Here is a 14,929-nt window from a genome sequence, read left to right as displayed (position 1 = left end):
CATGGCGGTTGCTGAAATCATCAAGGGAGGCTGTGTAGCCTATGGAGGAACTCCAGAGAGCGCATCTCTCAGAGGCCCAGGGGAAAGACCTTCAAGGCGAGGGTGGGCAACAGAGTTCAGCGCCTCCAAAGGTTAAGTAGATGGGAACTGGATCCTGTCCTTTGGATCTAGCAACGGCCATGGATGACCCTGAACTACAGTTTCCGTAGAATGATGGGGGCAGAAGCTTGCAACGAAGAGGGGAGAGAAGGAACGATAGCTGGGGGATGTGGGTTGAGCAAGGGTTTCTTAAAATACTACAGAGACTTGAAGTTGAATACATGCTGATGGGAGGGAACTGCTAGAGACAGCGAGCCTGAAGGTACAGGAGGGAGAGTGGAGAAGCCGCACAGCAAGGCCCTGAAGAAGGTGACAGGGAACACAGGCAAAGGGGGGACACAGCACACTTGGCCATGGACAAGGTGGGAACCTTTCTACTGTAGTAATAAGAAGAAACAGGGAAAAGATGTGTAAGTTTGCAGGCGAGTGCATAGATTTGGTAGCAAAAAACTGAGAGAATTCTTAAACAGTGGCATCGTTTTTTTCCCTAGTAAATTAGATCAAGTGACAGGGTCAGAAATACGGAGACAGTAAAGAAGGTTAGAGATAGCCACGACTGGAAATAGGAGTCTATAGAGATATAAAGACTCAGAGGAAAAGAAAGTATGGAAAATTTTAGAAGGAAATTTTTCTTTTCTTTTTCTTCTATTATTTGAAAAGAAACCAAAATGGTTTTCAGAAAAGAAAAAGTCATTTTCTAATTTTTGTAACACTCTTAAAGGTATTTACTCATCTTGCCTCCAGCTGGGCATCCCCCCACCCCCACCCCGGGCAGGAAATCTTGTGGTTAGATGGTGGCGAGGCTCTGTGGATGGTTCAGGAATGTAGCCCAAGCCCCTCAGCTTTATTTACCCAACAAGGACAGGTTCCTTGCTGTGCATGGTCACAGCTGTCTGTAACTTGTCTGTAGGAGGGCAGACCCTCCCTCCTGCCAAGCCGCACCAGCCGCCCTCGGAATCCTGGAGGGCGAAAACATTCCCTTGTGCAGGAAGACCCCTCCTTCCCAGCCTTCTGACCAAAGTGGGAGAGGGGAAGGGGGCGGAGTCTGCCGGGCACTGCAGGGAACTCTGCCCGGGGCTCCCAGCCACCAGGTTGGAAACTGGGAGAAAGGGGGGCCGGGGGGCGGGGGTCATGCCGGAATAACAGCAGCATGGCTGGGTGACCAGCAAGTCCCAGAGACGCTGCTGCTTCGCCAGCCTTCGAGAAGGGGGAGGAGAAAACGCTGCGGGATGGGGGGAGGAAGCGGGGGGGGGGTCCTTAGGAAGTTATTTAAGAGCTAAGTTTCCTGTCGTTTAGCCTGTGTCCTTTGGAGGGAGTACTCCAGAGACGCCCAGAGCCAGCCTGCGCTGGGACACCTCGGGAGGGGACCGCAGGTAAGCAGCCGCCCCTTCTGCCGGGGCATCTCGCAGCCCTGCGTCCACCTCCTGCCCCTGGGTTTCCCGGGCCGATCCGTCAGTTGGTGCCCGGAGTGCGGGGGAGCGGGTATCGGAAGCAGCCCCAGCGGTCCAGTTCCATTTCGCCCCCTTACTCCGCATCTACCCAGCCCCACTTCCGAGCAGGCCTTCTCTCAGGCATCCCACGAAGCTTCCCTAAAGGCGCTGCTGCCTGAAAAGGGGCACCTGGGGTGCTCCCCCAAAGGACAGCCCCACCCCTTTCTTCAGGGGAGCGGACTATGGAGAGAGAATGCAGAAGGTTGCAGAGGGGGGCAGGCAGGGCCAGGTAAGAACACCTGCTTGGCTGGCACTGCGAGTGGTCCAGCTCCGCTCTCCATCGCTGGCACCCCATCCCCCCAGCCGCAGGCAGCCGAACTGGAGCACCTGCCCCAGCCCAGACCTGACAAGAAGGGGGCGCTTCTGCCCACCTGCGCTCACCCAGCCTGGCCTGCACCCGGGCAGCACCTGGGGCGCCCCAGTCTCTGCTTTAATGGTTCTCTCTCCCAGCGGGCCACCGCACTGCTCTGTCCAAACATTCCCCTCCGCTAGCAGCCCTGCAGCCCACCCCAGCCACTCCCCACCAGAGGAAGGCTTTTTCCTGCCTTCTCTCTATCCGTAACCCTTCTCTCTCCCCTCCCCCCACCCCTTAACCCGCCAGAGCCTGTAAATCTGACCGCAGGTATTTCTGGATACCCACCCAGACTTTACACTTCCAAACGCTACTGTCTGCTTCCAAGCCCCAGTGCCTTAGGAAGGGGCTCCAGCTGTGCTCCATTTTTGCTCCACACATTTCTGGGACAGTCTAATCCCCTCGCCTCTGTAAGGGCTACTTCTCATCTTCTGAGGGTGCGGAAAACAGCCGAAGAAACAGAGTCGTGACTGGGTAATCCAGGTGATCAAGGGGAAAGCTTCATTGGAGCCAGAAACGAGGTCTCCCTTCATGGGGTCTGTTGGTCAACAAGACCCCGACGGGGAGGTGTGGTGATTAAACGGGTTGTTTGTCCACACAAACTCCAAAGGAAGGGGAAGCAGGCATGGAGCAAGGGCAGTGTTAGCTGACCCAGTAAGTTTAGCGAGCGGGCTATTTACAGCCCTATTTAATATTGCAGTGGCCTCTGCCTCACCTACCCAAAATCTCCCCTCCCTTGTCCTGCCTCCTGTGGTCCTGACTCCAAGGCAGCGACCATCTTCTCACACCCTACCGAGCGAGTTCACTTAAGAATCTTGGTGGGCTCATCCGTACCCCACCTAGACTGGAAGCTTTCAATTCAAGCATCCTCCTGTTTTGTTTTCCGATGTACCCCAAGTGCCCAGAACGCATGGGGGGGCTCGATAAATATTGGCTGAATTAACTTGCAGACGTGAATGCTTGAGAGGATGTCACTGATCTGGACATGGGTGTATGAGTTTATTCTTAGAGTGACGTAAGCCTCATAAGTCTATATAAAATGGGCAGAGGTACCTGCATAGGGTAGCAAACGTTTCTTTCAAGAGATTGCCTTTAGGGGAAATGAGAAAAAGACCCTGCTTTCCAAAATCTTTTACGTTTTTCATTTCTTCAAATAAGCCCTCTTTCTTCTGCTTTCCATATGTTTTGACAAACACGAAATCTCCCCGAGATCCTTGGGGAACCGTACTCCATCATTAGACTCATCCTTCCTGCCACGTCTCAGGGTTCATTTATGCGAAACTCAAAATGTGCTGCTCTAGAGTCGCCACAGACAGACGTGTCTCCCTGTTTCTGAGTCCTTGTCACAAATGCAACTGGCTTCACCTTCCTTTCCGCGCCTCCTTTTCTCCCCCCAAGGAGCCTGTGAGGCTGAGAATGTCGGAGTCCTCGGGGGCCACCTTTGGAGGCAGGAGAGCCATCCCCCCCAACACCTCCAACGCATCAGAGAATGATCCCCCCACCATGGAGCTTCATGGGCTGGTGCCCCGGGGCTTCAACCTGCAAGGTACAGTCACCTCCTGGGCCGCCACGGCCGGCCTTCCCTGCGGGTGCTGGCTCGGCACCCTCTGTCTCCACCGAGCTCCCACAAACACTGGTCCACGACCAGTCTCTGGCTTTAAAGAAAGGGCCTCCCAAACCCTCTTTTGAGTGGTAAAAGGCCAGGATCCTTGTCCCAGTTCTGCCACTTAATGGCTTTGTAATCTCAAGGAAGTCACCTCTGCAAAACAAGGGCATTAGCGGAGTCCTCTTCCAGCCCCACTGTTTTATTTTTAAGAATGTTCTCTAGCTGGAAGTTTCCACTTCCAAAACACTGTGGCTTTTGTGATCGTCTAGCTCACACCTCCTTCCTGCCCCATCCCCGCATCCATCGCTGTGAGTCTCAGAGCTGGTGAGAGATGTTGGACCCTGACGGTAATGGAGATGGAAGCCCTCTGCTTCTCTCCAGAGCAGGCTGGGGGGCAGGTGAGGCGAGCTGCTTCCCCTGCTCTTGTCTCCGCCCATCCGGAGGGACCTGCTCTGGGAGCAGCCGCCAGCCGCTGACCTCCACTCAGCCCTGTCAGCTGTGACGGGACCCAGTTACCAGCAGTGGCTTGGTGACACAGACACCGCTCCCTTGGGCCATGGCAGGGACATTCAGACTCACGGCCCTGAACGGCATCCAGCGGGAGCACATTTTGTCAGTTGCACACATGCACCCAAACCCACTTTTGCTCCTGAGGGGCTCTGTGTGCTTTCACTGGGGGGTAAACACCCACTTGTAGGGGTAGGTGCCCACGATCACCCTGTGTGTGTGGTTAATCTGCCTTGTCCGAAAGAGACCAGAGGTTGAAAGCAAAGGGAAAGGACAATGTGGATTACGAACAAACCCAGAAAGTCAGAGAACAGCCTGGGTCTGGTGGGCAAGTTTGATTGTGTTAGTATCATGTCTGGACGGTGTGACATCCAATTGTGAAGACAGAGAGATATCCAGTACCACCCGTGGGGTACCATCCAAACTGGGAGCAGGGGGCTCACGGAACTTAAGGGCATCTTCGGTTGAGTCGAGGGACCAAGACGAGGTGTGAACTTGGAGTTCCGAGCTCTGTCCCTACTAGCTGCTGCACTCTCTAAAACGCCACCATTAGAACCACAGAAATGAGTTTTAAAGGACTTGCTAGTCAACTCATCTAAATCCCCATGTTATAGGCTGGGAAATGGAAACCAATGTAAGCACTTGGTGTTCACTCCTTCACTTCTCAGTCTAGGAGTCTTCCTCCCTCCCTTCCTTCCTCCCTCCCTTCCTTCCTCCCTCCCTTCCTTCCTCCCTCCCTTCCTTCCTCCCTCCCTCCCTTCCTCCCTCCCTCCCTCCCTTCCTTCCTTCCTTCCTTCCTTCCTTCCTTCTTTCTTTTTCAATGCAAATAAAATTGGAAAGTGTACAGATGTCAAATTACCAAGCAAGTTATCTTGGTGTATTCAGTTTTCTAGCAAAATTCCCCTCTAGCAGAGAAGACTCTGGGACCCAGGAGAGGGGGGCAAAGTGCTGGAAGAAGTGGGGGGGGAGCAGAAAGAGAAAGGGGCACAGGGGAAATGGGAGGCACCACTGAGGCAGTGAGGTGTAGCAAAGTGTCCCCTGGTCCAGGACTCAAGAGACCCGGGGTCCTGTCCCACATCTGCCATTTGCTCACCCTGGGACCCCCAGAAAGTCATGTAAGTGTTCTGAGCCTCAGTTTCCCCATCAGCAAAATGGGAGCAATACCTACTCCACAGTTGCCGTGAGGATCGAATGACCAGTGGCTGTGAGAACACCCAATCAATGCATGCTCATTGATTCAGAATGTGCAGCTTATCATACCTCTGCAAGGTCAGGAACCCACCCGAGGGAACCTTGATTCTAAGGGGGATATGTGCAAGCCTGCAGCCCTCATGGAATTAAAATGAACCAGAATGTTGCCAGTAAGAAAACTGCCAAAGAACTTGAGCAGGCAGGACACTTTCTAAACCCGGGTACTGGTTTCTTGGTTACTTATTTTTCAGAGGCAGAGGTGGGGAGTCAGTTTGAACTGAATTATTTTGAAAGATCAGTCATTATTTGGCAGTCATATGTGTCCACAATCCAAGTGACATTCTGGGGTACTTAATACAGGCCCTGGCATAGGAATGTGTGTCCAGTGAAAAATCAATCCCTTGAGAAATTAATGACTCATCAGCCCTAGAGTCATTGTAACCTTATTATTATTAACAGGTTCCAGGTTTCTTAAACACGCATCCTTTTCGTAGTTCTCATACAGATGAGCTAAGTGCTACATGCTCTGAAGATAGGACCTCTGAACCCAGGAAGTATAGCAGTAAGGCCCCGATGACTAGAACAGAAGAAAAAGAGCACTGTCTTGATCAAGGAGGTCCGTTTCCCAGTTATCCTTTGCATTTCAAATCTCTGTTTAATTGTACTAAAAGTGGGTGTCCTGGGACTAAGTCTTTCAAGTTGTCCCCAAGTCCCTGCTAAGACCTAATCACGTGGGTTTAAGTGCCGTCTTCTTGCAGTTTCCTCAGTGGCCACTAGTGGAGGGCTTGTACCTCATGATCTTGCCTGAGGATGACTGCCTCCAGGATAACAAAGCCCTAAGACAAACTCCACATTTGTTACATGGAAGCTTTCCAAAGTGTCCCGTTAGCATGCGACTCTTGTGAAATTGACTGAGAAGGGCAGAGAGGCAAGAGAGGGAAAATGCCAGATTTTTCGCTTTGAACAGTCTTGTGGCAATCGATGTATATAATATATATTGAGCGTGTGTAATACCTTTAATTCACAACTTCAGTGACTATTTGGTTAAGAATTATTTTTGCCTGTATTTCAAAATGTACAAACGTACATAAGGTCCCTCCCATGTGGCAGCATGAGATTTAAGAAACATTGAGATATTTGAGGTGACGGTGGAACCCCGGAGATGGGACCAGCCAGTCCATGGAGGTGTTTGATGTCCTCCTGTGTTTTTAGGGATCCTTAATGCCCCCTTTGAACTCAATTGTAGCCGAGAAAAATATCTGAAAATCCCCTCAGATTGTTTGGATTTGCATCCATCTCTAATGTTTTGCATGCTCATTTGGTGTTTCTGAAAATCTCTCTAGAGCCTTCCAGGTCTGGAAGGTTATTTTAGCAGGAGATGTTCCGGAAGATAACCTTATATTCTTGGGCTGGTTTGACTCTGTGTTATTAACAGTAGGTGATCAATTTGCAGTAGTAATTATAATACTCACTTGGCAGGTCTAATGCAATTTGAATTCAAACTGGAAAGCAAGCTAGATCTATAAAAAAAATCAAATGCAAGTGGGATCTAGTATTTTTCAGGGTAATGGGGTCTGTGCCTTTCTGATCGTCTCCTCCCTCCCATGACTCCGCGTCAGAACAAAATCAACTAACTGACTAGTTAGTCATCCATCTCGCCTTTGTGCAGAGTAAACCTCTCTGGATTCGAGGTTATTGAAAGAATAAAACAGGCCTTCAATGTATGATTAAGAAACGATGTTGTATAGAACCAGTTCACACTTTCCACTTGATTTGTGGGAAAATGTTTAATGATTGTGTCGGGAACGATACCAATCTTTCTCTGGGGACACAAAAATGAACAAGTCAATACCTGGCCTCAAGCAACTGTCCACCTAGTAGATGAAACAAACAAAGAAAAGGAATGACCAGTGGTGTCGGTGGAGTGGGAAAGAAGACGAGGAAGGTTTCGTAAACACAGGACACCTGAGTTAGGTCTTAGACGATAGGTAGGCGTGCCCCAGGCAGACAAGTGCCTGGAAGGGCATTTCTAGCAGAGAGCACAGTGTGTGTCAAGTAGTGAGGACAAGAGAGGGGAGATGAGCCTGAGAAAAGTAAGCAGGGATCACATCCTAACAGGCCTTGAAGACCTTACCTTTCCTCCTGCAGATACGGGGGACTTGCAAAGGATTCTAAATGGCAAATGACAGAATCAGAATTATGTTTATAAAAATAATAGTGAGGAGAAAATGGAGAGAAGGAGACACGTTTGGAGGCTGTTGAGATACTTCCGGCTAGAGGAGAAATAGACCAATAGAGAAATAGAAATATAGAGGGATTTTAGTCCCTGGAGAAGGTGTTAGACTCATTTCTCTCTTTCTAGCTTCCGCTGAGCATTTCTTATACAGAGTACAGGATATTTTAATAGCAACAGTTGAAAACAATAAGCTGTTTAAGAAAATGTTTTTAATGATTCAAATTAATGAAAGTTTAAAATTCTGGGTGTCCAAAAGGAATATGAGAAAGGAAACTTCACCCTGTTGTTTTCACAATAAACAGAGCTACCTCCTCATGGACAGTATTTACACCTATAGTTTGGTAATAATATTACCAAAGATTGCATAGAGATCTCAGTTCACTAGGGAATTCCTAGGATATGAACCTAAACATTTAGCTTATTTAAAGGTTCCATCTGTGACAGGTATAATCATTCTCTGAAGAATATCTTTACCAGCTAAGGTGAAAATAATCCACTTTTAATCCACTTTTTTCATATTAGGGGAAGGGTAGGAAGACAGGGAGGCAGCTGGCTCATGAGGAGAGATTTTTTCTTTAGCAGTCTATTTTCTGATGTTTTGGAATTAAGCTAAATTGCGTTAGGTAGACTTTTGAAAGCTGTCACTTTGAAAGAGCAGGCTGCCAAGTTTCCATCTACAATATCTCTCTCAAAACCAAAAAAAAAAAGTAGCTTAGCAATGAGCTGCTCTGTTCTGTTCTGTTCTGTGAGGAACTGGGCTTGGACAGGGAGAAGCAAATTCCTTTCCTGTTTGTGGCGAATGGAGCCTAGGTGATGAGAAGGCTCTTTCAACCTAAACTACGTCTTGTTAAGGCAGTGCGCCAGGACCAGGGCATTCACTCCCTACAGGCAGACTGGACGCTCCCCACCCCTCACCTGGAATTCCAGCACTGCCCCCGCCCAATCCGTTTTCCCCTCTGTCACTGGAAGAAGCAGTTTACGTTTGCACAGGCACAAATCTAACCATGTCCGTTTGCTCTTTCAGATTCTTCACTGGATCCCTAATGCAATTAGAGTCCACGTTCCCTAACACGGTCTGCAAGGCCTGCAGGAGCAGCTCCTGCCTTCCCTTCCACTGTGGTCCCACTGCTACGCTCTGGCCAGCCAATCACCTTTCAGCTTTTAAAGTAAACCACGCACTCTCTCTCCTCAGTCTTCACTCATCCTCCCCTCTTCCCCACCTCTCTTTTTACCTGGAAAACTTGCTCAGCTTCCTGACCCCTGCTTATACCTCACTTCCTCCAGAAAGCTTCCTTAATCACCCCCCCCAGTCTGGGTTAGGGGCTCCTAGCCAGAAACCCTCCCCTACTCAGACTCCTATACTTCCTTTGTCAGGGTGTTCATGACACTATATCATAACTACCTGTTCACTCTTCGGTATCCACCACTGTGCGTTTACTTAAGTTGCATTTATTTGGTGGTGCCCTAATCAACATCTACATCCATGCCTTGAATGGCAACATAAAATAGCACACTTACGAAATTGCTGGAGGACAGGAAATTAGGGAGGATGTTAATATAGTGAATATATACTTAGGGTCTAAAGTTATCTTAAGAATTCAGAGCAATTAACCAAATACAACAGGACGAAATTTAATGTGAATACATGTAAGGCTAAACTGAGCTAAAAAGAAAAAAACAGTTGCATTGATAGAAATGGCTGAATAACAACATGAGAAAATGACTTATAGGGGTCTGGACTGAGTTTTAGTCCACTACTGGTAGAAGTGACGTCAGAATGTATTTTTAAGCATTTTGCTTCATCAGATGCTTAATGTAGATCAACAATAAGAGTATCCAGGGCTTCCCTGGTGGTGCAGTGGTTGAGAGTCCGCCTGCCGATGCAGGGGACACGGGTTCGTGCCCCGGTCCGGGAAGATCCCACATGCCGCGGAGCGGCTGGGCCCGTGAGCCATGGCCGCTGGGCCTGCGCGTCCGGAGCCTGTGCTCCGCAGCGGGAGAGGCCACAACAGTGAGAGGCCCACGTACCGGAAAAAAAAAAAAAAAAGAGTATTCAAAACACTAATGGTATCTTGGATTGAAATCATAGAAATATACTATTTATTTTGAAAGATTCAGTGGTCTCATTGGTTTTCATTGGAAAAACCATAACCAGAGTAATGTACTTAATTCTAGGAAAAACGCTGTAAGAGAGAAATACGTAAAATGGAATATGTGTATTTCAGAACACAGTGATGGGTAGAAGGTCTGGAAATAATTTCTTAAAGAACAGTTGAAGATGTGGAGAATGTTTTACTCAGAGGAACCCTAACAATAGTCTTCATATACCAAAAGAGTGCCAGATGAAATGAATAGCACTTATTCTATATTTACGCAGAAGTTGGAACCAGGATCTATGGTTAGAAAAATTACAGGGAAAAAGATGCCAGTTCATCTTACAAGGATTTTTCAAATAATTGGGTGGTTTAAAAATGGCCTGTTTGCTTTATAAGATAGTGGGTTCCCAGTTCAGATGGAGGCTAAAAGCCTAAGTATTAGGATTTTCATGGAGATGTTTCGTGCAATACATAGCAGGTCTACCAGATGGTCCAGAAAGTACCTTTGCCCTCTGAGATTCTGTGACAGTGCAGTATCAGTATATTCCTTCCATTGGTGCTGATGAATGGAGAGCTGATTAAACCCTTTTCTGAGGAGTTAGGTTTTTAGACATTTTTAAAAAATAAAACAAAACATTATTAAAAGTCATGGTGCTAAGAAAGAGGGCCAGATGAGTTGATTACTAAGGCTCTTCTCAGTTGGGACGTTTATGATTCTCCAGCTCTTTCTGAAGCTGGTTTAGCACTGGGGAGTGTGACCTTAATAAGACCAGAGAACTTAGGAGGAAGGCAGCTTGGAAGAGAGAGCTATAGAAATAAACCTCTTCACATCACAGCATAATGGAAGGAAATTGCCCTTCAGGGGACCATGTACTACAGGGTTCTGAGATGAAGCAAAAATAAAATTGCATCTTGCACTTTCTGTTTGCTACAATGTTGCCGTCAGGATAGTCCATTGAGCACCATGTAAGAAGTGGCACCATGGCAGTTCATAGTCAGCAAGCTCAAAGGAAGCCTCTGGTCCCACTGTGCACCAGGAATAGAGTCAGACCCATTGCGCTGTTAGGTCATTGAATCTTCGTAGAAATTCTCAAAATATTAGTATCTTCATTTTAAAGGTGAGAAAACTCAGCTTCTGAGAGGCAACATCCCTTACCTAAGTAATTATGAGACCTGAGATTCAAACTCAGGATTACCTGGACTTTGAATTCATCAAGGGTGTTGCAGGGATTCCTAGACTTTAGACCTATAGAGTACCTTAATGAACGCAATTTCTCCATTTTGCCTATGAGAAAAAATGAGGCCAGAGAGCACCAGGGGTCCTGCACAGGATTCCTGTGTAAAAGCAGAGGAAATCCCTGAGCCCTTTCAGGGTGAAGCCCCAGCTCTCTATGTACACTGAGTTCACAGCCATGAGGACAAACCATGCAGCAGTCAAGGTCAGGAAAAGGGAGGGAAGGCAAGAGGCCAGTGCACACCCGCCACCTCGCCCAGCATTCTCTCTCCAGTGCCCCTTTAGAACTCCAAATGCATACACAGAAATCTGTCTTTAGACTAGATCTTCTAAACTGTAGACGGGTAGTTAGAGTTACCTTCACATTCAGTGATCATTTGCAGAGGGAATGGGAAAAAAGCAAGAGGAGATCTAACTTTTATCAGTGCTATCGTGTCTCAGGTAAATATATAACTGACACTTACACTCCCGATTCCAAAAATCAGAGGAAAAGCCTGTAAATTTTGGCGTCACACTAGGGTTTGCTTCCAGATTGGTTGTTTAGTAGCCAGAGAAATTGAGTCTTGTTTCAGCCTGTGCAAAGTGGAAACAATCCTACCTACCTCATAGGAATGCTGGTATCCTTCCTCCATGCCTGTTCCCTCTGTGTCCTGCCTTTGAAGGACAAGATCTACTTTTAGAATTAAAGAAGGGGGCTGTGGGTTGACCTTTCCTGAAGTAAGAGGAGAATTTTGGACTGATGATCAACTTTGTCCTTAGAACATCCCTTGCAGGCTTTGTCAGATTTGATTCCTCCCTTTTTAAAGCTGAGAAAATTGAAGTGGCATCCCCTGCCTATCCCAACGTGTGGAGGCTGTAGTCATCGTGGGAAGCACCTGACATAACGTAAACCAACGTGAGACTCGGAAGTGAAGCCTTGAACTCAGGTGCTCGTTCCTCTGTATCTAGACCTATTGATAGGCATTATCAACACAGCTTTATTATCCCAAAGTGAGTGCCGTGTGGTCTGAGATGAGATCAGAAGGGGAAAATGCTTTTAAAAAGATCTTCTTTGAAAACAAGGCTGTCACAAGAGACTGGTTCCCAAATCTACCAGCCCCCTGTATAGCGTTTCATCTAATAAACCTTACTACCTTGTGTCTTCAGGAAAAATAGTCTTGTTTTTTGAGTTTGTGTTTAAACCAAAGTTACTCAATGGTTTCTCTTGATTGTTTTCTTTGTGTATAGACTACCTTAATGTTACGGGTGTTCACCTGTTCAAGGAGAGATGGGACAGCAACAAAGTGGATCACCACACCGACAAATACAGCAACAACAAGCTGATTGTACGTAGAGGACAGTCTTTCTACATCCAGATCGACTTCAATCGTCCCTATAACCCTAGAAGGGACCTCTTCAGGGTGGAATATGTCATTGGTGAGTGCCATGTGCAAGCCCTATTCGTGACAGTCATGATACCATGGGTCATAATGGAGGAAGGGTAAGGTATAGTTGCGTTATTTCCTGGAATCATGCTTTAACAGTTGGCTGGAGCTGGGATTACATCCAACCCCTGGACCACTCTATGCTCTAAGATGGGTCTGATATAATGTCGAACATCAACATATTATTTGCCTAATCAGGAAAAATCTGGTATAAATAAAAATGAATACAATTGGCATAAAATGTTAATGTGTACGTAGAGAAACGCATACAGGGCTGATATATGTGTAATTTAATAAGGTTTTTAGAAAGCAATTTGGTATATCTGTTATATTAGAAATACATATGAGCTTTGACCTAGCAATTCCAGTCTTAAAAATCTATACCAATGATATCTAAAATCCACTTTTAAAAAGTGGGTATTATTTACTGCAGCATTGTGTATGGTGACAAATAAAACCCTAAAAGTAAACACCTCTCAATAGTGGAATGGTTGAAAATACTGTGATATAGTCACATAATGGGTTGTGAATTTGACCCATGCCAGATGACTTTAAGAGAGGTAGTGAGTGAGAAAACAAAACATAGAAGGGTGTACATAAGACCTTCTATACATGTGTGTGTAAATGTACATGTGCGTAGATCAATACTGTGAGTTCAGAAAAGAATAGGAAGCACACACACTGGTGTTGATACGGGTTCCGTGTTGGAAATACCGCCAAAATAAAGGCAAGAGAGGCAAAGGGAAAGGGAACCAAGCAAGAAAGGGAGGAAAAAAAGTGACCATGGTATGATTATATGGAGGCATCTATGTAAAATCATTGACCTGTGGGAATAAATATAAAGAAATTAAATGTAATAAAATTAAAACTAAAAATACCTCCTTGGGAAAAAAAATCTATGGCCACCGATCACTTGAGGAACATGGTTTGTGCTTACTTGAATTTACAATGCAAATTTGTATATAAATGTGGGAAAATTAGTTGAAGACAGAATAGAAGGGGGAGAGGAGAAAAGAGATCCCTGAGAGTCAGAATAAACAACATCAGTGCAGTGCTTGGGTTCTACACAGAATTGTTTGTTATCCCAGTTGTGCGAAAAGAAAAGGGAAAACGAAATTACTGTTCCTGTGTGTTAGGCAAAGCGAAATAACTCCTATTTAATTTAGGGAGCAGACTCTTATTGTTAATATTTTTTAATAATGGGTACTTCAGGTGAGAGAAGAATCCACAGATAATTTTTTAAACAATATTTTAAAATATGATGGAAATTTATTTTTATTTCTTTCCCTAAGTTCATTTATCTTTCTTTTGTATATATGTGTGTGCATGTACATGCTTGTTTGGACTAGATATGATTAAAATGTCCTTGACACATTTTTAGTAAAAGGATCACTCCATGCGTTTCAGTAAATACCCGTAGTTTTGTTCCAACTTAATGGGAATTTTTACCTTCACCTTTATAGCCAAATATTTCGGGCAGTGAGAAGAGGACAGGGAAGCTTCGTCCCTGAACTGGACTTGGCTGAGGTCTCAGATCTTCTCCCACACCCATTCATAAAATAACTAGAATAATGAAAGTCTTAGGAAGAATAAGATGAATGTCTTAGATTGGGTTTCCAGGAAACAAACTCTGAGAAGGAGATTTGTGTGGAATGAGTTTACTGGGGAGCACTCTCAGGGTCAACATCAGTGTGGGAGTGAAGGGATCAGTGTTGGGCAGAGAGTGGGGTTGAACTCCAATTAACAAATGTTTCAGTGGATCCCATGGTTGAGCTCTAGAGCTGGATTGTATCTTTAGAGTTGTCCAGTCTTGGGGCAAGGGCATGGGTCATTTATGCTCTAGCATTGATGGTCATTGGCTACAAGCTACCCCCAGGGAGGGAAAAATTGGTGTAGTTGGGTCTCCATGGCTGAGGGCAAACCCATGAGACCAGTTCAATGAGAGCTGTGAGCCCCCAGCATTCCCAGCATCGGGGCAAGGATGCCTCTGTCCTAAACACAAAAGGTCTGGGTGGCAGACCACGGAATCCACTACAGTAAGCATTTAAAGTCTTCTCTTTTTATAAAAAGACATTTTTATAAAATGTCTTTTGTTCCTTCAGCAGAAAGGTGGGGGAGGGAAAGCATAGCAAATTTGCCTTTGAGATAAAAAAATCTATGTATTTTAAAAAACAGCATATCTCATAAAACTCAATGTCACCCACCCCCCCACAATCCAATCAAAAATGGCAGAAGACTTGAATAGCCATTTTTCCAAAGAAGATATACAGACTGCCAACAGGTACATGAAAAGGTGCTCAACATCCCTAGTTATTAGAGATATGCAGATCAAACCCCAAATGAGGCATTATCTCACACCTGTCAGAATGGCTAACAGCAAACATCTACAAATAACAAATGTTGAAGAGGATGTGGAGAAAAGGGGACCCTCCTACACTGTTGGTGTGAGTGTAAATTGGTATAGCCACTATGGAAAATAGTATGGAGTTTCCTTAAAAAAAAAAACAAAAACCTAAAAATAGAACTACCATGTGATCCAGCAATTCCACTCCTGAGTATATATCTTTAAAGAACCCCAAAGCACTAATTAGAAAAGATAAACACACCCTAGTGCTCATAGCAGGACTGTTTACAATAGCTGAGACATGGAAGCAACCCAAATGCCCATCAACAGATGATTGGATTAAGAAGATG

At 45.9% G+C, this 14,929-nt stretch overlaps 1 protein-coding gene across 1 annotated transcript in view; it reads left to right on the top strand.

The window, feature by feature from the left end:
* The first annotated feature begins 1,401 nt into the window (after nt 1-1,401).
* Nucleotides 1,402-14,929, top strand: part of F13A1 (coagulation factor XIII A chain) — a 135,768-nt gene continuing 122,240 nt past the window's right edge. The window contains exons 1-3 of the mRNA XM_082664017.1: nt 1,402-1,472; nt 3,340-3,487; nt 12,039-12,227. Of these exons, the coding sequence (XP_082520143.1) occupies nt 3,358-3,487; nt 12,039-12,227 (319 nt within the window). The 5' untranslated portion in view covers nt 1,402-1,472; nt 3,340-3,357. The remainder of the gene's footprint in view (nt 1,473-3,339; nt 3,488-12,038; nt 12,228-14,929) is intronic.

This window comes from Grampus griseus, assembly GCF_964374135.1.
Source record: "Grampus griseus genome assembly, chromosome: 10".
In the NCBI taxonomy this organism is placed as follows: domain Eukaryota; kingdom Metazoa; phylum Chordata; class Mammalia; order Artiodactyla; family Delphinidae; genus Grampus; species Grampus griseus.
This window is presented reverse-complemented; position numbering and strand designations above follow the sequence as displayed.